This window comes from Coffea arabica, chromosome 4e, assembly GCF_036785885.1.
Source record: "Coffea arabica cultivar ET-39 chromosome 4e, Coffea Arabica ET-39 HiFi, whole genome shotgun sequence".
Taxonomy (NCBI): Eukaryota; Viridiplantae; Streptophyta; class Magnoliopsida; order Gentianales; family Rubiaceae; genus Coffea; species Coffea arabica.
In genome coordinates this window covers 45,370,169-45,393,716 of record NC_092317.1, presented here as the reverse complement: position 1 = coordinate 45,393,716, position 23,548 = coordinate 45,370,169, and the positions used below count along the sequence as shown (strand labels likewise).

General features: G+C 36.2%; 4 protein-coding genes across 11 annotated transcripts; 2 read left to right on the top strand and 2 right to left on the bottom strand.

Moving 5' to 3' along the window:
- Positions 1-692: 692 nt before the first annotated feature.
- Positions 693-6,622, top strand: LOC113742776 (ribulose-phosphate 3-epimerase, chloroplastic). Of its 2 annotated transcripts, XM_027270730.2 has the most exons (11): positions 707-930; positions 2,660-2,774; positions 2,931-3,071; positions 3,154-3,267; positions 4,109-4,187; positions 4,731-4,840; positions 4,911-4,967; positions 5,469-5,538; positions 5,635-5,745; positions 6,134-6,206; positions 6,330-6,622. In XM_027270730.2, exons 1-9 carry the CDS (start codon positions 806-808, stop codon positions 5,682-5,684), a joined length of 861 nt encoding a protein of 286 aa, XP_027126531.1. In that variant the 5' UTR covers positions 707-805; the 3' UTR covers positions 5,685-5,745; positions 6,134-6,206; positions 6,330-6,622. The 2 variants fall into 2 exon arrangements, with proteins under 2 accessions (XP_027126530.1, XP_027126531.1); XM_027270729.2 differs by lacking the exon at positions 6,134-6,206 and having other exon boundaries at positions 693-930.
- A 2,478-nt stretch (positions 6,623-9,100) lies between these two features.
- On the top strand, positions 9,101-15,266 carry LOC113741244 (uncharacterized). Of its 2 annotated transcripts, XM_027268738.2 has the most exons (6): positions 9,101-9,258; positions 9,363-9,496; positions 10,722-10,848; positions 10,961-11,092; positions 12,424-12,816; positions 14,834-15,266. In XM_027268738.2, exons 3-6 carry the CDS (start codon positions 10,730-10,732, stop codon positions 14,970-14,972), a joined length of 783 nt encoding a protein of 260 aa, XP_027124539.1. In that variant the 5' UTR covers positions 9,101-9,258; positions 9,363-9,496; positions 10,722-10,729; the 3' UTR covers positions 14,973-15,266. The 2 variants fall into 2 exon arrangements, with proteins under 2 accessions (XP_027124539.1, XP_027124540.1); XM_027268739.2 differs by lacking the exon at positions 10,722-10,848.
- Positions 15,267-15,920: 654 nt separating this feature from the next.
- Positions 15,921-19,476, bottom strand: LOC113741625 (NEP1-interacting protein-like 2). Of its 6 annotated transcripts, none has more exons than XM_072047945.1 (5): positions 19,008-19,476; positions 17,591-17,769; positions 17,347-17,394; positions 16,698-16,859; positions 15,921-16,618 (listed from the first exon to the last, which is right to left on the bottom strand). In XM_072047945.1, exons 1-5 carry the CDS (start codon positions 19,189-19,191, stop codon positions 16,457-16,459), a joined length of 735 nt encoding a protein of 244 aa, XP_071904046.1. In that variant the 5' UTR covers positions 19,192-19,476; the 3' UTR covers positions 15,921-16,456. The 6 variants fall into 6 exon arrangements, with proteins under 6 accessions (XP_071904046.1, XP_027125004.2, XP_071904047.1 ...); XM_027269203.2 differs by having other exon boundaries at positions 17,347-17,391; XM_072047946.1 differs by having other exon boundaries at positions 16,698-16,856; positions 19,008-19,473.
- Positions 19,477-20,472: 996 nt separating this feature from the next.
- LOC113741716 (putative pentatricopeptide repeat-containing protein At1g74400) lies at positions 20,473-22,536 on the bottom strand. The gene has a single exon (XM_027269311.2). The coding sequence runs from the start codon at positions 22,415-22,417 to the stop codon at positions 21,005-21,007; it is 1,413 nt and encodes a 470-aa protein (XP_027125112.2). The 5' UTR covers positions 22,418-22,536; the 3' UTR covers positions 20,473-21,004.
- Positions 22,537-23,548: the final 1,012 nt, after the last annotated feature.

Genomic DNA, 23,548 nt, shown 5'->3' with positions numbered 1-23,548 from the left:
AAAAAATAACTTAATCTTATCCCTCCCTTTCCCTTCCAATCCTTTTCTCCTCCTTCTCAAAAACAGATCCAAATATCAAAAATAGCTTATTCCTCTATTTCCTTCCCTTTCCTTTCTCTCCCATTCCCTCAAAGCAAACAGTACCTGAAAGTTTTTAGTATAATTGACACACAGTTTATAATTAATTTTAACCATTCAACTGCAACAATAGATCAACTAAATAGAATTGAGCTATCAAACTATCAAGTCCAATTTAAAGTTACACACTTGAACTCAAATTCAAACTTGACTTTCTATTTAAGTTTAAACTTCAATTGCTTGATTTGATCCAAATTTTTTAATTGGTTCGAGCCTTTTTTCATTTTTTTTATCCCAAAATGTTGATTCTCGTACCTATCTAGTCAAGTCTTGGATCTTTTGTTTAAGAAATCTTCATTCAAGTAGCAACTCCCCCAAGCAGCAGCCTTTATTGTTGGGCTGGTTTCGATTTGACCCATTGCTTGCGCAATCAATTTTAAAATTCCCAACCAGCAAAGGATGGAGTTTTTGGACTATTGGCAAATTGCAACCACCCCAAGCAACAGAATTGACCAACCATTCCAGATAAGAGGAAAGAAAACAAATCTGACACGTGTCAACCCCATATTTTCCTTACAGGAAAAACCGATTTTGCCACTTTGATTTTGAGTCACAGAAAATTTTTGAGCGCCAGAGAAGAGCAAGAAAAATACTAAAAAGGACTTCGACTTTAAAATCCAACCCAGAAAAAGGCAAAAGCAAGAAACCAAGTTTGAAAAAAAGAAAAATGGCAACAGCAGTATCTTCTTTGGGTTCATCAACTCTAGCTCAATCCCAAATTACTGGTCTTGCTGTTGGTCTTAGGCTTCAGAAGCCTTCTCTCTCCAATCCCAATTTACCCACTTTCACTAGGTAAATTTCTTTGCTTCTGTCATTATTGGTATGATTCTGCATCAGTTGATCTGTATACTTGTTTTTTTTTCTGTGCTTATTTGTCTCCAATTTCATTGGGTTTTGATTCTGTTGAAGTTTAAAGGTCAAGGGTCAAGGAAAATGTTGAATGGTTCAAGAATTCTGTTAACTAGTTAAGTGGGCTTTCGAATAGGTTTTTGCTTTTTTTGATGTTTGCTATGGTTATATTTGGTTTATATGCATAATAGCTGGTAAATTCTGTGCATATATGGTGGCTTTTGGCTATGGCAGTGTGAGGTTTATGGATTGCTAAGTTCAAATTCTCTGCATACAAAGTCTAGGTTTGGCTATTGTCAAGTGTACTCTGGAATTAGTTGGTATAGGAGTTTAATCCTACATAATGAAGTAATTTTTTGATTCAAAGAAGGTGAGAGTAAAAGTTAGTGTGTTACAGAGAGATGGATTTTGCTCGATTCATGTTTGTAAATATGCTTTGTTGGAAACATTCAGCTTAATGACTGGTCAGTCGGTTTGACAAGAGTTTTCTGGATGATGATTGTCAGTGCTTGGGAATCTTAGAGTGCATCAGGGTTCACATGTTATTAGTAAGATTGGTGAATAGATTTTCCTTAAGAGCTATATAACTAAGTGATTGATGCTGAGAGGTATGACTTTTGGTGGATTGCCTAATTATCCCACCCATACTGATATATCTATCTGGTATCAAGTATTCAAGCTATGACTTAGCTTGCTGATTTACGTTTTATACTTATAATAATCAAGCTGCTTCAATGCTGTGTCCCTATTCTTTTGTCTATTCTCTGGCCTTTTCAATTTTGAAAAGGTAATTCATTTTCGGCTTATGAACCAAGAAAGAGAAAGTTCAGTACAAATTTTGGTTTCAGACTCCATACTGGGTCTTTATCTGTTGCACCTAAATGGAAATATTCCGGAATTGCAAATTACTTTTCCATATTACAGTTTCTCAATTTGGAGAATTTGTTTCTTGCATCCAGTTAACTGTGTGTTTTGCTTTCCTATACTACTTTAGTACTCCAGTAACATTCCCTCTTATGCAAAATACATCTTTGCCTGTCTTTGTCTTTGGAAAATCTGCCTCTTGAGGCATTATTCCTATTCACTCCCTCTCAATCAGATGGTTTCTCCTAAATACACTCTATCTATCATAATAAGAGCCTTTCTAAACCTGTGAGCCTACAAAATCTTACTGATAGGTGGTGCTTGTATTAGACATTCTATGTAAGCGCTCCCCCTTGAATAAATACAAAGGATGCCTTTTGGTTGGAAGCTCTAACTTCTCTTCTCCTTCATCCAAACTTGCTTATATTTAACTATCGCTGTAGTGGTCAATTGTTCAAGGTCAAAGTATGTTATGAGTCTGTTCCTTTGCGCTATGTGTTATATCCTGTTTATAAAATCTTTAACGGAACCATTTGCTTCTGCTGATTTTGGAATTGAACTATAAATGCAATCTTATGTGTTTTTTCCTTGGTGGCTGATAACATAATAGAACTATATCTTTCTGTTTTCTCACTATTTTTTCCTGTTAATTTTCTGATGAACTATGGGATTGCATAGCATATATATGGAACTGCAATATCTTCAAGAACTTCTTTTACATGTAATTCTTCATCAAATGAACATAAAGTTAGTTGAGGACCTATAGTTACCTTAACTATGATGCTTCTTGTTTCCTGCATGCATCCAGGAGAAGATCTCGAACTGTTGTGAAAGCAACTTCCAGGGTGGACAAGTTCTCAAAAACTGATATTATTGTTTCACCATCTATCCTTTCTGCCAATTTTTCAAAGCTAGGAGAACAGGTACAGTTTTCGTGTTATGATATTTTTCCAATAGTCTAGATCGTTGGATGAGATGAATAGCCAGCTGCATGAAATCCATTGCTGTAGAAATATCATGTCATTATTGTCCCCTTAAGTTTGTTTAGATTTTAACTCTTCCAGTTTTAATGCATTTAGGTAAAAGCAGTTGAGTTGGCAGGTTGTGATTGGATTCATGTCGATGTCATGGATGGTCGTTTTGTTCCAAATATAACTATTGGACCTCTAGTGGTTGATGCATTGCGCCCTATCACAGACCTTCCATTGGATGTGCATCTGGTATTTTTGTCATTCAAATGTCCATAGATGACCTTTAGAACTTACAAGCCATGATTTGCTAACCTGCAATTAAAGTGTGCAGATGATTGTTGAACCTGAGCAGCGGGTGCCTGATTTTATAAAGGCTGGAGCTGATATAGTTAGCGTCCACTGTGAGCAGTCTTCCACCATCCATTTGCATCGTACACTGACTCAAGTAAGTTCATTTCTCTTGAAACTGTAATTTCATACTTGATTGAATTTTAGCTTACTATTCTCAACGAATGTGTCATCCAGATTTCTCAGCATTCCACCTTGGAAACAGAAAGCAATTAAGGCAAAAGTTCATCAAACCGATGATCCTAAAACACTTAAGGTTGCAAGAGTAGTGATCTTGGTTGAGATAGACTGATATATGCTAGAGTCATGTCATTGTTTATGTAAATGAGTCCACTCCTCTTCAAATTGGGCAAATCTGCCACCTCAGTTATATGTATCAACAACTGGTTATTGTACTAGATATGGGAACTCGTATGGAACCTAACCTAAGAATTACGATACGGTTGTTAAAGCTGGTCCTACTTGGGCATTGCCTGCAATATTACCTTCATAATGATCTGACTCCATCAATTTATGTCATAATACGTACTATTCTCTGAGAAAAAAAATCAAGTCTTGAATTCATAGGTTCTTCATAATCATATAAAATCCATTACTTGTAAGCTGACTATTAAGTAGCAATGCAGTTTTCCTTCCTAATGAATTTATCATGTCTCTTTTTACACAACCTTATCTATTTGACTGCAATGATTTTTGAATTTTAGTAAAGGCGTGGTAAAAGACTTATTTGAAATTCAAATTCCTGAAATCATGATGACATATACAAATTAACTCTACTGTTGTTAAAAGCTTTTTTTATATGTTCACCTATTTATTTGCTTTAAAATATCATAAAAATCACACTTCAATTTATTACTTGAGTTTGATATTATGGCTTCTGTTGGATTATTTGTTTAGAGCAAGTCATTTCTTTGAACCTAAATAACTTTTTTATTCAGATCAAAGGTCTGGGAGCTAAAGCTGGAGTTGTCCTGAACCCTGCAACCCCATTGACCACAATAGAATATGTACTTGATGGTAAGATTGGTTCATATCGGTGCTTATCATAGATGGAAAAGAAGATGTGGTTGCTTAATTCTGGATAATCCCTTAAATGCTAGCAGAGGAATGATGTGATCCAACTTTATTCTTAAAGGAGTGTATAACTGATGGAGCGCACCTAGTAGCATCAAGATACTAATTTGAAAGTGTAGGAATTCTGGATTAAAAGAGGAGAAAAAAACCCATGGATACCGCTCTTTCAAAGTTTCTAATTGGATTGATTAGAGAACCTTGCAAGGTCACTTAGCCTTCTAATATCAAAGAGTTTAACTGGAATTCTGGAGTCTACGATGAAGCCCTTTTGTCATTTAAATTCAGCTCAAAATTCAACATTACAATTGAAGCAAAAGGCTGACATTCTTACAGGATGCTAGCTTTAGATTCGTCAGCCACAATGTATCATCAGAAGTAAAATTTGGGAATTAACATGTGAATTTGGCAGAGGAATCAATAGACATCCACAATGTGTTTTAGTAGTGGAATATGAAATTAAGGGTACATACTCTTTTCTTCTTTCAGTGGTTGATCTAGTATTGATCATGTCGGTGAATCCTGGGTTTGGTGGTCAGAGCTTTATTGAGAGCCAAGTGAAGAAAATTTCAGACTTGCGAAGAATGTGCGTTGAGAAGGTATTGCTTCCTCATCTATAAACTTGGCACAATCAATTGAAAGAAATGCATTTTAATGTTTGATTTGCAGGGTGTGAATCCATGGATTGAGGTAGATGGTGGAGTTGGTCCTAAAAATGCTTATAAGGTGAGGGATATAAATCTTACAACTCTCGCTGTCACTCTGTCTCCCTCTTTCTCCTTTTCTGTGTTTATGTGCGTGCGCGCATGCCTACTGTTTTTTTATTTTTATTTTTATTTTTGTTGTGTGCATGCCTAGTGTTGATAGCGTAGCCATTGTTAATGGCACCTAAGCTTTATTTTATCAGTCAACGGAATAGAGTAAGATAAGCACAACTTGATTATCTATTAGCATTATTGTTCAAAGGCTCTTAATTCTTAAATGGGGTGGACAACCAACTATGGGTCAAATACGTTTTTTTTTTCTTACACACAGACTACTTAATCACAATTGACGTGTTCATTATTTTCAATTTTGATATCATATATCAACTTTGTATCAAGTGCTTTACTGTGCAGTAAACTGATTTGCTAAATATTAAGGAGCTACTTACTATGCACAGATTAGCATTCTATGTGCTGTTTTGCTTAGATACCTAACTCTTTCAATTGTGATGTGGGTTTCCAGGTGATTGAGGCTGGTGCAAATGCTTTAGTTGCTGGTTCCGCTGTCTTTGGTGCTCCAGATTATGCTGAAGGTAGGAATATAAAGAAGGGTTACTAGGATCTAGTCATAACAATTGAATATCTTAATCAATTTATGCATCTCTTCTCATGAAATGTTTGTGTTACAGCTATTAAAGGAATTAAAACCAGCAAAAGGCCAGTTGCCGTTGCTGTTTGAAAATCCACCTTTGGGATGTGACTTTAGTATAACTTGTGGATCTCAAGATTTTCATTCCCATGTAAGTCCCTGGTTTGCAGCTCGTGATGAGCTCGATACTGTTCTTTGTTCTTTGACTACTTTTCTTTTAAAGAAAAAAAACCTGGCCATCCAGTATTGCTATGCTTCGCATTAGTTTAGCTTTGAGGTCGCTAGACCATAAGGTTGTGAAGTGAAACATCACTTGGATCAATTACGAAGTTCAACTAGTAAATATGATTGTACAAGCCAAACACTGTCAGGAAGCAGAATTGAATTGCTCAGAAGGCATTGCAGAAACAATGTGAAATCAGTTGTCTCTCAAATATACTGATTTATCACAAGTCTATGGTCAGAAGTCTAGAATAGAGGTTAGAATGAATAATGAAAAAATTTAGAGAGTTGGAGCTTAAAGTTGCATTCCTTATCAGGTAGCCGTTAAACTTGTGTGTAAAGATACAAGATTTCTGCATTGAGGAGTTGATGAGCAGCAGGAGCTTTAGGGTAGTCTTCAATTTTCATCATCTACTTTTTGAAATGCTTTCGGCTTGAAATTTTCGTTCTTTCTTCTTTATTTTATTTTGTATACGCAACCCTGATCTAAACTACGTATACTTTCATTTGCAGATGATACACAGGAGTGTCACATAAAGCAGCAAAATGCAGTTTTTATGTTGCAGATATACTGTTCATAATTTGATTTCTCTGGCTCCAAAAGTGAACATCAATGACAGTTGAGGGACAAACAGTTAATAACAAAGGGAGCTGTAACAAGATGACAGAATGTGTGTAACTCATAATATTGCAGCATGCTGTGTCTGACAGTATAGAGGAATTTTTTTTTTTTGGTACTTGTAATTAATTGTGCATCCAATTAGTGTCCATCTCAATAAGCATTTGAACGTGCAAGTTTTTATTTATTTTTGGGTCCTTTTCTACTTTCTTTTAAATCTATCTGCTTCTAAACAAAGGTTCTGTTCCCTTGCTCTGTGTATCACAATCTACTGGTTTTCCTCTCACCATTGATTCTCCAAGTGTGCATACTACTGTTTACCTGCAACAAGAACTTGAAGTTTGATTCTATTCAAAGCAGATAATCCGTTGATCCAACTGAGCTCTAAATTATGTCAAAAACCTATACCAACTGTCGCGTCTTTCTTCTATAACTAGAGGAGTTAGATTCACTTTCCCATTGGAAACGTTAGCGACTCAACTTGGCGTCTAGATTATACGGATTAGACTGCAATTTGACATCTTTTTTCATAATTCTTGCGATACTTGGACCTGATATTGAATAACTTTTCAAGAATCCAAGTTCCCACATTCCTTGGATTGTTGAAAAACTTGAGATATCTCAATCTCTCTGTGCAGGATTTGGTAGTGAAATTCCTCGCCATTTAGGAAATTTCTCATATTTATGGCATTTAGATCTCAAGTGGAATTGGTTGACAACTAAGGATCTCGGATGGGTTGTTGGGCTCTTCTCTAAACGGTCTAGTCCTGTCTTGAATGGACTTTAGAAACTCTTAAAATGGGTTACAGGTAATTAACATGTTTCCTTCACTAACAATGTTTTAACTTGTTTAATTGTGACCTTTTCATCACTCTTTTCACGAGTCAATTTCACATCGCTTTCTTCCATTAATCTCAATTTCAATAATTTCAGCAACTTTTTGGTCCCTTCTTGATTGTATAATCTTATTGGCCTCTATGATTTTCGCCTTATCTATAATAATCTTTGTGATTCAATTCAAAACCTATTCGACAAATAGCCTTTCTAATTCATCTCGATCTACAGAAAAATCACTTTGATCTTATAACATTGAAATCACTTTATAACGTGAGCAGTGTTACTTGACACTTATTTGGATCTAAGTGGCAATAATTTTAAGGGTCAATACCAAATAAAATAAACTAGTTTTTTAGATCATGAACAAAGTATATACTCAAATATGCTCAATGTTTCTTAGAGTGATTTACTTGAACGATAGACAGAATGGCCAGTATCCTGTCTCTCTTAACCTCAAGCCAAAAACAACATTGGCACTATCTTAAAATCACAGAAAGTCATCACATTCCTAGAGGGGTACACAATACGAAGACTACGTTGGAAGGACAGCACCGTTAGAATCAACACTCACCCAGTCTTGTTTGGACAGCCGTTTTCAGCCGGAAAATTGCGTCGTTTTCCGTGATCACATTTTCCTGTTATCTTTTTTTCTCACATACATCAAATTGCTACAGTAATTTTTCTACAAAAAATCCTAGAAAATGCAATCCAAACACAAACCAATTATCAATAATTCCAACCTAAGGAAACTGTAATCAATATATAGAAGAAAAATAGTTGAATAAAGATGAGAATCTTATACACACAAATTTTACTGGGCAGAATATTACAACTGTTCATGCAAATGTTTAAAGTCTTATCCAAGTACTCTTTGTGACACTAGTTTTCTTGTACAAGTTTGTGACACTCAAGTGTCTTTCACCTGATGACTGACTGATTAAACATTGTATTGGTGATTCTGAGATATAATGCTGTCCCAAAAGTGATTTGTAGTGTACAGCAATAACATCATAGTAGCATACTAACATTTGTATATCCTGTATGTATATTGGACATGAACCATTTATAACAGGTCAATTATGCACCCTAGCCACATAGAACATGTGGCAAGCTCCTCTCAGTATTCCTAACACCAATATCCTACAATAATTGTAAATTTCATGATTAGCGATTAAGAAGATGATGATCAACTAATATCTCTTAAAAGTAGATGGAGACTAGTTTCCATTACATATAATTAGAGTTGACTAACAATCTTGAGTTAAAATTGAGAAAAAAAAGATAATGTAAGAGATAAAGTGCAAAACTCATTACTTCGAAGGCAGAGTTTTTGTAATTAACCCAAAAATATACAATAGATGACAAGGTTAAATATAATCAATTGTCATAAAGTTTACTTTGATTTTCACTTTGCCCCTTAGTTAAAACTTAAAAGTACCCCTCTCTTATTATGATTTCTTTACTTTTGCTTTTAACCTCCTGTCTTCCACTTGGTTTGATCAGTAATAAATTGAATCAGAATATCATTTTGGAACTTCGAAAGTTTAAATGGAACTTCTATGGTTCATTGCAACAATTGGAAACATGATTACAAAATATTGTGATTTTTTTGGCCTTTGATTTTTTAATAAAGAAATTACATATACCCGATCTTTTAAGATAAAATCGAAGAGGAAAGAGAAAAGAAAGAAGAAGAGAAAGAAAATAAAAAAGGGAAAATAAAAGGTAAAGTAAAAAATATAACAGAAGAAATCGAAAATTAACAAAATCGAATTATTAGAGTAGTAATTTTGTCTCAAAAGGATTAATTGACATAAAGAAACTTAAGGGGTAAATTGAGAAATAAGGTACACAATAGGCGAATTATTTGTAATTAACCCTCAACCTTTAAAACCTCTCCGCCAGTCCGTTCCGCCTGTTTCCTTAAACCTCTAGGAGATATCGGCGGCATCGGAAACTTGAGGCTCGTCTCTGTTCCTGATAACGGTATTTACTTCACCATTCTCATTTCTGCTTCAATTCTGCAGTTGGCATCTCTTTGAGCTAGTTTTAATTTGCTAATGGTGCTTACTGGCCGTTTTTGCAAGTAGACGATCGGCAAAGGCTGCTATCGGATGGGGAGATGCCCGTCATGTGTTTGAAAAAAGTACTTAGAAAGCTAGAGGGATGTAGTTGCTAGCCGGGGGTCTGTCCTGCCGCCATCACCGCCGGATTGTAGCTAAAGGTAATTATGTTTTTTTTAAAATGAATTTTAACAAAAATAAATAGGATAACTAGAGATATATAATCAAAATTACTTAAACGGTTGTTATTTTAATTAAAAAAAGGTTTGATTTAGTTCCTTTAAGTAGACAATCATGCCCTTAAGTCCTGTTTTTTTCTGCTGAGATTCTTGACTTGCAATTTGGTCTTTATGTTCCAATTTGCGACCATCTTAATTTTAAACATAGCTGGATGCTCAATCGTATGATAAAACAACTACATTATTGCCACTTAATTATTTTATGAAGGTGCAAAATTAAAAGATTATGCACTCTTTATCTGAATGTTTTTTTTTCCTTGCCACTATTTTACAAGTCTAATTGCTATCGTGCATGTATGATGTATTGCCCAAATTGCGAAAATGAACCGATCATATTGTGGGGTTGATACTTTTCTAAATATACACGTATCTTTTGCCAGGAGAAGAATTTTTAGTTTTAAATTGTCAAATTATGAAATTATTTGCAATATTCATGTTAAAAGATCAAAATCTGAAAGTAGCCGGACCAAGCTTTTAACTATCAGATTTTGAACCTCCTTAATGCAAATTCTTTACTCAGTATCTACGGACTACCAGGTACTGCTTCAGCAGCCATCTCCCATCCAATAACTTCCTCTTCTTCCACACAGCTCCTCCTCCCATGATTCCACTACTACTCTATTGCCTTACTATTTTTCATGTTACGTTCTTCTTTGTGAAGGTTTGGTAGTAAGGATATACTTTTATTTTTAATTTATTGGTAGTTATCTTACATTGGTAAGTCATATTTCCTTCTTGGTTCATGATTATTTATTCTTAGAATATCCCAGTGAAAGAATGAAATGTTATAACAAAGTTAATTGTAAAATTAGAGATAGGGAAAACAAAAAAAAAGAAAAGAAAAGGAAGACATTGACCAAGGAAAGATACATTGATAGAAATAGTAAAACTGCTGATAAAGTAATTAGAGCTATTAATTATTTTGGAACACAATTTTTTTGTTTTGTTTATGAAGAAAAACGTGTCCTTTTACCCTTCAATCCACCTGATTGAGTTATGATTTTGGGACCAAAGATATTAGAGCTACTGATTTTTATTTTTTTTTGTAATCTCGCAAATTCGTTTTGCTATGTTGTTTATGAAACAAAAGCTTCCTTTTTAATTTATTTTCTATGTTTGTGCAATGATTTTGGAATCATGTATACAGTTTGAGTAATGGAAACTGAAAGCTGGGCAACATTTTCGGAAACAAGTGATTCTGAGGGTTGCGTGGATGACTTAAATGATGATGAGAATTCGTATGCATATGGTGACATACCGAAGTTGCAATTTAGGTGTCTATAGTCTGTTGATGATTTCTCGTTGTTTATATCTGTGTTGATTTTGTGAATGAAGTATGGCCGAAAAGTTTGAGTTATTAATGTTTGTTTGCGTTGCCCCTTGAAGGAAAGATGTGTCCAAAGCGCGGTGGATTTATGATCTAGAAATGGCTGAGGTGGTGGAGAGGAAGGGAAAAATGTGGACAACCACTGGAATAGTTCGTAATGGAAAAATTTACTGCTGTATTGAAGAAACTTTGTAAGTGATGTGACTTTTGTTACTGTCTTTCTGGTAACATATCCTGGCCGTGCTTCTTAGTTTACATCATTTCATCCTTATTAATGACAAAAGGAGACCAAAGGAATTAGAACATGATGATAATTGTATGTCTTGATGATTCTCAAGTGGTGCTCAGTATCTTTATGAATTACTACATTTTTTCAATTCATACAAATTTATGAGCTTTTCTAGTAATTGAAGTTGTAGATAACCCGGATGCATACAGGCATTGTATCTTGTTGGATAAGTAAGGTTTAATCCCTGAAGGCTGGATAGATGTTGTGCATGGTAGATATGAGATTTGATGAAATGAATTTTGTGTTTCATATGGCATGACCATAGATGTAGTTAAGTTATGGGGGCTTTCCAATGAGAGAGGCTTTGCTACCAGTTTTTATTGCCTGTCGCTGTATGTAATCTGGTGCCAATTCATTACAAGAAAAAAAAAATCCTCTTATGACCACTCTTTTGTCCAAAAAAAAAAAAAAAGAAAAAATGATAGATGCATGTAAGATGTGTTCTAGGTTTTGCAATCACAGAAAAAATCTTGCTTTTTTAATAACTGAAAATTGTTTAAATAATAATAATGATAACTGAAAGTTGAACTTCGGTTTTCTTGTTTGATGTTACATATTGTTTACTGAAGCCATCTTGGTTGACCGAAGCTCTGAATTTGGCGTCAGTGATTTTATTCTATGATGTCTTTGAGTAATCTTTGGTGGGGGAGGGGGCGGGGGGGGGGGGCTTTTACTGTCAGTCTCTCATTTGGACCACTTTTATTGCGTTCCAACAGCATTCTGTTTGTTCAGATGGCAAAAAAAAAAAGAAAAAAAAATCCTATCCTTAATCCTGCATATAGCATCACAAACAAGGTGCATTCTCAATTTCATTAAGTCATCCAAAACCTTGAATTTTGTAGAAAATTGTACTACTTTGAAGGATTAAATTTTTGCAGACAGCTTTATTTTGTAACTTGAGAAGCATTCTTGATATTTACATGTTCGAACACTTAAAGCTAATCATAACTGAGTTTGATAAATTAAAGAGCAGTTGTAAATTTATTCTCAATTAATGTAGGTGACTTTTTTTTTTTTTTTGGGGTATTCAGTAAAGGTTTGGGTGGTCGACTGTTTGATGCCTATGTGCTCCACTTGAGGATTGCATTTAGACATCATAGTTCTTTAATATGAGCCATATCTACAAAAGTAATGAAGACCAGCAGTAGCACATAACAGATTATTAGCATTACCTAACGGTTGTGTTTTTTGTTATTCCAAGAGAATCATGGCTCAATTGTTTCCTTTCTGTAGGTTTTTGGCAGAAATTGGTGCTTTGCATCTTCTGGATGAAAATGATACACCCCTTCCCCTGAAAGATATTTATGCTAAAATGCAAGAAAAGAAGCATGGATGCTCATGGGAGTCTTTTGAAGCTTATAAACACTTAAAAGCTCTTGGTTATGTTATTGGGCGGCATGGTATACCTTGGACTCTGAAGACAGCTAAAGTTGATTCTAGTGCCCAAGGTTCAACAAAAATGAACAACATAGTGGATGGAGAGTCAAGAGGGAGTTTTATCATCACTGAGATGTTTCGTTGCCTGGACATTAATGAAGTTCAACCAGTATTTGATGTTTACCCTCCTAATAGCAATTTTAAGAAGTCTTCTCCTGGCACCCCATGTTTCGTCCTATGTTTTACAAGGTAATTCTTATTCAGAGCTCTTTTACTAATTTGTTAAAACCTTCAAGAAAGTTATGTTATGGTGTCGGTGGCTGATAATACATGCTTGCATGCCGAGAGTCGAAAAGGAACTAGAAGTTTCTCAAGGGATTTGGGCTTCGCTACCTTATTATGCTATTTTTATTTTACTAATAGTAAATTACATGAGGCTTCTCTGGACTGTCAGGGTAGTACAATTGTATTCCCATGAACATTGAATTGCCTCTTCAACGATCGGCTTAGGAGCTTCGCCTTCCTACTCGCTTTTTTAATGATCTTTTTTATGGTTATGCCGGCGACAATAGGAAGATTTACTTCATTTTTTTTCCTTTTTTTTTAATTTCTTTTCCATTTTAACCCTTCATTCTTTTCCTTTCCCAGAGAAAGGAAGAGAAGCCTATTCACCAAATATTGGGGTTAATTGCCTATAAGCAAAGTTTGAAGGAGAAAGTAGTATAACCTAAAAGTTCAAGGGTTTCAGGGTAACTTGCCTTTACCAATTTTTGTCCAATCAAATAAAGACTTTCTCAATGAAGGATATCTGTGTGTGTACATTTTTGTTTATATATGGTGGTTTGGAATCTCTTGAACTCCAAAATAGGGATGCATATTAGTGTACAACTAGAGAAAGAACAGAGAAACATTTAAGACGGATCATATTAAAGATGAAAATTAGCAGCTGGAGGTAGCATAGAGACAAAATTGTAGGAATTAAAGTGAGAGGAAATCTAGCTACTCAAAATTTTTCTAGAACTGTTAATGAAATTGCTGACAATTAGGGAGATTTTAGTTAACAACTTTTGCTAAAAGGTGATTTGTGCAACTACTGCCAATTCAGTAGCCATTCTTTTGTGGTCCACTATATTTCGTTACTTTGGATTTGTTTGGTCAGGAATCGAGGTTATTTAGAGCTGAGTGTGGAAATGTCTGATTTCTTCCACTGTCTTTCCATATCCCACCATTTCCCCTATCATGCATGATAAGTTTGTTCTTGGATCCTCCAAACACCATCAATCTCCATTTACGAAACAGAACAAATACCAATCTCATTTTGCCCAACCCATTTAAGGAGGACCAATATTTTGGTCTCAACTCTCCATTTTCAGAAATTTTTGAGATGTCTGACAGGAATGCTGACAGTAACAGGATTCTCTCTCTTTTTGAGAATTTGTAACTGCAGTACTTATGCATCTTCACTCTCCTTTACTGTGAGAAAGATTGTACTTGGGATATAATGATTAGTTCTTGGTCATGCACAGTCATTCACAGGACTTAACCTCTCTCCCTCTTTCTCCTTCTCTATTCCTCCCGCCAGTTTCTCTATCTCCCATCCCATTCTCTCTCAAGGTATGTACCCATTGCTATTTCTTCCTTTTCACATCTGAATTTATTTGCAAGGATTTATTATTTAAACTATGGAGTACAATACCATGCCTCTGATTGAGGTCCTCCCCGGGTAATGCATCCTTGCAAAACTCATATACTGGGTTTTGCTTGTGATATAAGATAGCAAATTCATCAAGGAACTATGAATTCTTCAACAATTTTTATTGCTACAAACTGATGAATATGACTGTTTTCATGTTGCTTCCCCACACTGCCTTAATTATATTTCTATGTTCGCAAAAAACATATAAAAGAACTTGATTTTGTGCTTGTTCTATCCTAAGTAATGTTTTGGCACTAGATGGATTCTGAAACCACTGCTAAAGATGTACATAGTAGGAGTTGAAATGGTGAATACTATATTTTAGTCCTAATTTACTGTATTTTGGTGTTCCTATTACTTGGTAAATCTTTTGACAAGTCAAAAGCATTTGAAGCGATTCCTATTGAAAAAATCATTATTATGGACAGATTTCTTGATGTGGTGGTATACACACTCATTTTGTCTTAATCTCTCTTTTTATGGCCTAAACTTGAAAAGGTGATGCATATTTTGTTTCTTGTTTTGTGTCATTTGGTATTCAGTACTAATGAAATTTGTTTTTTGTGGTAGTGGCCGTCCTCCATCAAAACAGGAGATTGAAGAGCTTGGGAGATGTTGCGGTGGCTGCCCTCTAAAATTCTGTAATGTTGATCATGGACGTGTTAGTTTCTTCTCATTCAACAGAGTAGAGCTTCCTGTACTTCCATGATCATCTCCGACATGTATACTAAATTTTAGCCTTGGAGGAGATGATTTATTTTGGGCCAAAACAAACCGAATTGATATTCATCTGGCTTAAATTTAGAGGACATGCATTTTAAGTTGTTTTTTAGTATATCGTTCGGAAGTTGCCCTTTCTTACCGTGCTATAAGTTGTACCAGGTAGAGAGTAATGTATGCGAGAATCAGTACTCAGATGACGATCCTATACAGCTTCATATAGGTGGTTCTGGAATTTGTACTATGATGTCTTCCTACCTTCTAACTGTAGATGGTTTGATTATCCTTTGTTTTGTTCTTTAACTATTTGTGTGTGTGTGTGTGTGTATAGATATTTTAATTTTCCTGATCATCCAACGTTGCCATGCATTGCATTAAGGTTGAGAAATTGAAACAGAATTGGACCAAGTTTCGAACTTGCCTCTGACCACTGATTCTCAAAGTGTATGTACTGTTTACCTGCAACACATGAACTTGAAATCAGGTTCTAAACGAAGTAAATATTCCATTGATCCAACTGAGCCTTGCATTCGTTAACAGCTTATACCAACTCAGCGTCTGTTTACTTGAATCGGTTGAATCCACCTTACCATCTGAACTCATTAGTGACCCTACTTGGCATCAAGACTTGCACTTTAGGCTCATTCTGACACCTTTGTTCATATTTCTGTTCTTGCTGTGTCATTCAACAATTTTCTAGATCACTAATAATGCATAAATCTTTCCTCAATTCTTGGAGTAGTAAGTTCACCCATATGAGTTTTACCAATCTACTGTGGCTTTTAACCTGAATCTAAGATATAAAACAACTTCAACAGCCAATACCTCAAAATAGCACACATTTGTTAAATTCCTAGAGGGTATGCAGTACAAAGACTACATTGGAAAGGGCAAGACCGTTAAATTGAATACAGCGTATGTATCAATAACTCCAACCTGAGGAAACCGCCAGCTGTAGATAGAAACAAAATTTGGACGCAAATGAGTCTTTAAAGATTACAAACAGATCCTAATGGCCATGCATCTATGTGGAATCTTATTCTAAATTCTCTGAAGAATACTACAATTTTCCTATACAATGTTTGACACTGAAGGCACCGCTTCCGCTTGAATGACTGACTAATTCAACAATTTTGCTGGTCCCCTCCAACAAAGGCATGACTCTGATATATAATACAGTCCTGAAGAGTAACTTATTACGTACAAAAATAGCAACTTTACGTAGGGGTAGTAATATTTATACATCCTGCCTGTATTTTTTTTTCCGGACACGATAGACCTATTTCTGCTCTATACTATGTGGAGGGGGGTTGACCCAATGGGATCAAGGGGGGATCCGGGGGGGGGGGGACTGAGCCACCACCGGTCCAGATGGATGCCTACGCACCCGCTGGTGAAACATTTCAAGAAGCCTTGGATTTTTAGAATGCAGACCAAGGGATTTGATCCCTTGACCTACACCCAAGTAGAGTCTTAAGGCTCTCTTGGTGGCCAGCTACTTGAAGGGTAGTTGGTTACATCCTGCCTGCATACTGGACATGACCCATGTATAACAAGCCACTTGTCCACGCAAGCCAAGTGGAACATATGCCGGCATTGTGGCAAGGTCCTTGCAGTATCCCCAACACCAACATCCTACAAACATCATATACTTCATCATTAGTGAACAAGAAGATGATGATCAATTAGAAATCTTTCTGAAGTAAATGGGGACCTGCAAACATATAGAGCAGCATGCCTCTTGTTCTGCCTTCATTTCATCCAACAATACTAGGCACGGTAGCTTCTTGAGTGAATCTTCAGACAAGCCTGATGATGCAACTACACTAGGACCAGCTCTACTCTCACCATAGCTTGTATTAGGACGGTTTACCTGCTGATCGGTTAGATTCCAATAGTACAGTTCAAAAGTTACTCAAATCACAAACGTGAGTGCAAGTAATAACTATCTAATGGATTTCAAAGGGAAAGAGTTGATAATGAAAGTTCAGTTAAGTTGGAGATAATCACTATTGTTACAGATACACAAATAAAATACTACAAGGTTAGGTACTCTTTTAAGAGCCATTAGGCTGAATCTTGCACTGCAGCAAGGAAGGTATAGGAAGGAAATGACAAGATAATTGAAAAGCTGAAAAACAAATTTTAGGCTCTTAAAGCAAACTCCCAAACAAGCATTTGGGATGAAAGTTCCTTCTAGTCGTTTTGTGCATGGAAGTGTGGAGGAAGCCCTCATTATTGCATTGGAGATAGAAAATAGTCTCTTTGGACAGTGCAATATTGAAACTTTAAGATGCACTAGAAGAAACTGTTACTCTGCGAATGAGTTAAATTAGAAAAACCATGCTGAAATAGAGTAACACCTGCAATTGATGACTTCTAGGAGTCGCTGGTGGAAGCTGTTCGATCTGCTGGTTAACAAATATAGTGTCAAAAAGCTCTTGCAAGAAATTGGCCTGATAACAAACATATGAATTAGGCAGAATGCACCCATAAACTGATAAAAATGCTTACTTTCTCAAATTCAACTCAGTGCATAAAACAATAAATAAACTAGCAAGAGTGAGAAGATAAAAAACACATACAACTTAAAATAAACATGCTGACCATAGATGATGAGCTACTTGAACCAGGGCACTCTGAACACCAATAAGTACGAAGAGCATCCAAGAACTGCACAGAGATAGTAGCCCCAGCTATGGCAACCATAGCAACGCCACGAAGTATACCAGTATTTGAAACCCAACCAGCAATTCCCCCAGCGATACCTCCAGTAAACGCCCCAGCTACAATTTGACAATGAATACAGTTTTTGTTGAAGGCAGAAATTACACAACTAACAGCCCTTGACACAATGTTTGGCGCATTGCCTTGTCCCCAATGTCAAACATGGTGACTAAAACATACACAAAGAGTAGAAATCTGTATGCCATCATGGCAAGGGATGCAGTGATGTACCATTTACACAACAATGACAATTTTTAAGAGAATGTCTGCTCACATGAACAACGCTTTGCAATGCAACATTAGGGTGATTCTCATACATAAGTGTCAGTAAATTCATGTAAGACAAAATTTTCTTGTCACTGACATCTTAATTACAATCTAGGTGAGCACAACATCAACCTGGAAGGCAAGTAAAATATATTGAGTCAAGTTGAGAAATGAGGCAGTAACAGTATAAAGGAGGTGTAGCAGGTTCACTCAGACCAATTCCAAATGTCTGCCCAGCCAGAGAACTTGCAAAGCTCTGTCTTAAGGGGGTGCAAAACGAGACTAATAAAGATGAACACCATGCTGCTCAAGCTTGCCTTTGATCTTTGTTGCTATAGCCTAAATTTGTGTTTGAGCATGGTTTTGAATATTACTCGGCTCAAACTCAAACAAACTTATCAAGCCAAGCTCAAACAGGCCGCTAGTTTAAATTTGTGCTTGAGCATTGGCCAACATACTACTCGAGCTGAAATTAGACAAGCTTATCAAGCCAAGCTCAAAAAGACCTCAAGTGGCTTAACTTACATACTGTATTACTTATGAAACCAAGCTTGAGCCAAACTTGAAACTCAACAACATTTACTCTTAACTTGGCCTTTGAATTTGTTAGCTGGCGAACCAATCTCGTTTTAGCTCTTAACAAGCCTGATAGCTAGTATCGAGTAACATAGTTCATCTTTTAAAGTTCTTCTTTAAACCTTGTCTCTCCAAATCAAAATGGGCTTGTCTAATGGCGCTCGTTCATGTGGGTTTCAGGTATTAGTTCGAAGCTAAATCAGTTCAGTGCCTGCTAGCAAGGAGGCAATACATGCGAATATGTGCATTTACATATTAAGTTTGCTGTAAATTATGTATACTAATGAATCTCCAAGGAAAATCCAATTAAAATATGCCTATAAATTATTTTTTTCGTATACAAATCGGGCTATTTTTTCAGCAAAGTAATTGAAAAACAGCAACATTGGCTTATAGAAATTAAAAGAAAAGAGAAACCAAAGGAATTAATACTCAAATTAGTTGAAGTGATTACCAACTGCAAAGAGTATGCTGAGAGCAGTGAAGATTGCTGTAGCCATCAACCTCACTAAATAACAGAAAGCAATCATTAATCCTGTGTCTTTCTTCCTCCTACTCCTGCTCCTAGCATGGCCAGATGACAAGCAAGCTTGCCCATGAGAAGAAGAAGGCCAAATTTCATCATGGCCCAACGCCATACTGGAGAATCTATACAGTCCACTTCCTCTGATGACTGCAGAAATTGTTTTGTTTATTTTTTGGTGGTAAGTTTTAAACTTGCTTCAAGAATCAAGAAAACGAATGGTGGTGAAATCATAATTCATATAGAGGCTGGGAATTAAGGAAAGAGTGAAAAGACGTGAAAAACAAAGCAAAGACTGGAGAGCGACTTCTTCGGAAAGCGACCGCCGGGCCCAAAGGAGGAGTGGAAGGAGATATTGATAATGAATATTGAGGTAATAGACTAATACCTCCTTTTGTCTTTGTAGTTTTTAACTCTTGATTTAGTGACATGAACTTCAAGCATTGTTTGGATTAGAACAAAGTTTAGTCCATCATTGGGTGGGGTGGCTTATCAAAAATCATTTCAATCAGTAAACTTTTTGATCAAAATACAGTGCTTAATCATATTGTTTGAGTGCATACTTGCATAAATATTCTTTTTATTTGAGAATGTGCAATTTTGAATTTTTAAAAGATATTTATTTCTTCATTTAGTTCAAAATTTGTAAATAAAATTGTTAAAACTAATTTAACAAACAAAAGTTACTTTAAAAGTACCAATTTTGTGCTTATATCAAAAGTGTTTTAATGACTAAAAGCTCTACTTCTAAATTGAAGGAATGATACTCACCAAACACAGTAAACGAACTTTTATCCTTCAAAAATATTTTTTAAACAAAAGCACCCCTAAATGGGACCTTAGTCTACTTTGATTTTTTCAGTTACATGAATGTCTATTTTATATTTATCGTGCAATGTTCCATTGAATAGTATGAAAACACAAATAATTGGTTTTATTAGTTATTTATTTAGAGCTATAATGAAACGTCTTATCAACTATAGTTTATTTAGAATTCTAGCAAAACGTCTTGTCAACTGGAGTTTAATTCAACTCCATAGAGGTGATACTGTGCAATATATATATATATGTGTGCGCGCGCGCGGGGGGGGGGTAATTTTCTCAAATCATTGGGGGTGGGGTGGAAAATGATCAGAATTAAACATGTATCCTAACTGGACAAGTATCTTAATTACTCCATGTGCCATTTGATTCCTCATTAGATATGTCTTGAATTGATGGATTCCAGAATTGACCTTTTCTTTTTTAAATCAGCGGGAGAGGGGTGGGATGGAATTTAGTATTGAATTATGATTTTCGTGCTCAAGTAGTGAATGCCCAAGAGTTTACCATGTATTCAAATGTAAATAGCAAACCCTTTTATGGTATACTGGATATTTGAAGGCAAATCAGTTGTAAGATCAACCCAATGTGAGACCTCCTTATTTCCAAATTCAGTTCGAACGAGGCATCAGATAACAGGGTTGATAATCCACGAGAATCCACCAAAGTATGAGTCATTTGTAAAGTAGATGGTTCGCAAAAAAGAGTTGGAAACAAAACTTGCATAAAAATGGATCAAAATAATTACAAGGGAGAAGGCCAAAATTAGAAGGAAATACTAAAAATGGGACAACAATGTTGCTTGTACTTGAAAGTACAGACAAACTAGTCGTGTTAAACTCTGCTCGCAGTTTGCTTGCTTTGTAGATGTGGGTGTCCAGTCCTTAGAAGTCAAGCAACTTGAGAACTTCACATTAGGCAACTCCTCAACTTTATTCTTGAAGTTATTAAGATTTTGTAGTCTTGCCAAATAGAATATTCAAGCAATCCTTTTCCCCAGTTACAAGTTTCTCCTTCAGATTGCTTATTTACGCAACAAGAACATGCCAAGGAAGACCTTTTCAACCGCATCCTATAATCAAGCGAGTTAATAGTTTTCCTTTACATCAAGTATCAGTCAAAGTAGAAAACTGGGAGGTGTAGCTGTAAGTTCTCATGTTTCCAATCAAATGATCAAGAACACCGTAAATATCACTTGCCAAAGGATGATGATCATCAGCACTAACGAACTCATAAATGCAACTTCCCACCTCAATTGTGCTGTAGCCAGGGGTCCTCCTCTGCTTTATTTCATCTCTGACCTTCAACTTTTCATTCCACATTTCTTTTGCAGCATATATATTGGACATAAGAACATCGTCGCCAACAACGCTTTCCTCCAGTTGAAGCAGCTTATTGTAAGCTTCTGCAGCAAGGTCTAGATTGCCATGAATGGTACATGCACCTAGCAATGTCCTCCATATGATCGCGTTTGGCTCAACTGGCATTGCCAAGATAAACTCGCAAGCATCTTTTAGCATCCCTTTTCTACAAAAGAGATCAACCATGCAGCCGTAATGAGGAAGTCTAGGCTTCAAACCAAACTCCTCAGTCATAATTCTGAAGTACTTTTTCCCCTCTTCTAACATGCCTGCATGGCTACAAGCCATTAAGACTCCTACGAAAGTTACATCGTTAGGGCTAATCAAATGAGCTTTATGACTGCACTTTTTATTGGTCATACTTTTGCTTTCTTTTTCCATGGCCGCGTAAAGCCTTAACGCGTCCTCTGCTTGGCCGTGTACTGCATATCCCACAATCATGGATGTCCAAGATGTAACATCCTTTCTTTTCAGGTTATCAAACAATTCCTTGGCTCTTCCAATATCCCCACATTTTACATACATGTTAATGAGGGCATTTTTCAGGTATAAATCTGCATTTAACTCGCTTTTTTGAGTGATGTAACCATGAATCCACTCTCCCATCTCCAATGCCCCAAGATCAGCACAAGCCGATAAAGCAACCGTCAGTGTAACATGATCAGGCTTCACATTTTCCTTTTGCATCCGCCTGAACATCTCTAAAGCTGCATTTGCTTCCTGGTTATCAACATAAGCAGAAACCAATGAAGTCCAACAAATTACGTTTCTAGTTGGCATTTCTTCAAACATCCGACGCGCATCAGCAAGATTTCCAGCTGCAGAATACATGTTTACGAGAGATGTTTGCAGGAAAATGATGGGTTCGTAGCCTAGTTTCAGTACAAGAGTATGAACTTGTTTTCCTTCAATGGCTCCGGCTTTTTTGGTGCAAGCTTTGATTGCATACAGAAGAGAGTAGCTATCAAGCAGGGAGGTATTTCTCCTGAGCAAGTCAGAAAATAGCAAGAAAGTCCTGGAGGGATTGGACTTAAGGTAACTTTGAAGGGCGTTATTGGGTCTTTTTGAGCTGAGATTATTTTGAAGTTCGACATGGCTTATACTCGCAAATGATTTGGCTACCCTTTTCTCTATAAAAGGGTTCAAGAATCTTAACATCTGATCATGTATGTATAGTACGTGGCGATTACTGGCTGAGGTAGGGTTTCTAGCATAGAAATGGAAACCGTAAATTGGTAAACCACCGGTAATAGCACCAATATGAACTGAAATAGCTCTTCAGTAAATTATAATGTGTCAAACATGTTTTTGAATTTAAGCACTTTGATCCATCAGTAGGATAACAAGCAGGAATGTTGCCCTTATATTATATATTCTACTACTGAAAAGACGGACTGCTGGTTACAAATGACTAATTCCTCTATCTTTCTAGACACAGACAAAAGTTTATGGTCCGAATATACACGAGTGACGAACTCTTGTTTATTCTTGATAGATCTCTGAACAAGTTTCCTTTAGTCAAAAAGCTTGAACCACTTCTCTACACAGTGAATTATGTTAGCAGCGCCAGTTTGTCCAGTCCAGACTGAAACTCACACGAACAGTAAGGATAAAGTAATCACTTTCCTGTATCCAGCTGATCTAGCCAATATCATCACTTATCTCGACTACCGGCAAAAGGAGCTCCTCCTTTTCCTATTCTCTCGTTGCAAAACAATAATCACGCCATGTTCATCTTTGTTGTCGATCATGTATATGCTATTGAATTGCAAACTTTCAAAATACTGCATTAAGCCACAGAGGACAGGAAGCATCACACTGGTCTGCTCTTTCTTGTCATGGAAACCTTACCCGATGATTTGACATCCCCTAACAAGGGTAAACACGGATTTATGTTACTTCAAGTGACCATCACAATGGTTTAATCGAATCTCCAGTTAATCATGGATTGCTTTTGGACCATGACAATTGACAAGCCTCTTGCTAAGATCTGTTAATCACACATTGATGGACTGCCTCAGCATATTATCTTTCTTCAAAGAGTCTATATAAGGATTGACAAGACTTAAATTTTCTAAATCTTCGTGACATTTGAGAGCTGAACTTTGACATCCAATTTCTTGATAACCCTTATTTAAGAGCTTATACATGGTAGCATTTGGTATAGTGCCCATCTTCGTCATATCAGCATGGAGCATCATTGCTTCAAGCACATGCCCATCTCCAAAATGCCGTTGGAGGATGGTAGAGTAAGTAACAATGTCTGGTTTTAGACCCTCTCGCCGCATA

Bases quoted from the DNA above. Each gene is read 5' to 3' on its own strand.
- LOC113741625 (XM_027269201.2), bottom strand. From the start codon at position 19,191: ATGGCGTTGGGCCATGATGAAATTTGGCCTTCTTCTTCTCATGGGCAA. The intron at 16,860-17,346 runs GTGTTACTCTAT...CTAACCGATCAG, and splicing joins CTAGAAGTCATCAATTGCAG to CAGGTAAACCGTCCTAATAC. The intron at 16,619-16,697 runs GTCCCCATTTAC...TGATGTTTGTAG, and splicing joins GCTGCTCTATATGTTTGCAG to GATGTTGGTGTTGGGGATAC.
- LOC113741716 (XM_027269311.2), bottom strand. From the start codon at position 22,417: ATGTTAAGATTCTTGAACCCTTTTATAGAGAAAAGGGTAGCCAAATCA.
- LOC113742776 (XM_027270729.2), top strand. From the start codon at position 806: ATGGCAACAGCAGTATCTTCTTTGGGTTCATCAACTCTAGCTCAATCC. The intron at 2,775-2,930 runs GTACAGTTTTCG...TAATGCATTTAG, and splicing joins TTTCAAAGCTAGGAGAACAG to GTAAAAGCAGTTGAGTTGGC. The intron at 5,539-5,634 runs GTAGGAATATAA...TTTGTGTTACAG, and splicing joins TGCTCCAGATTATGCTGAAG to CTATTAAAGGAATTAAAACC.
- LOC113741244 (XM_027268738.2), top strand. From the start codon at position 10,730: ATGGAAACTGAAAGCTGGGCAACATTTTCGGAAACAAGTGATTCTGAG. The intron at 10,849-10,960 runs GTGTCTATAGTC...TGCCCCTTGAAG, and splicing joins ATACCGAAGTTGCAATTTAG to GAAAGATGTGTCCAAAGCGC. The intron at 12,817-14,833 runs GTAATTCTTATT...TTTTTGTGGTAG, and splicing joins TTCGTCCTATGTTTTACAAG to TGGCCGTCCTCCATCAAAAC.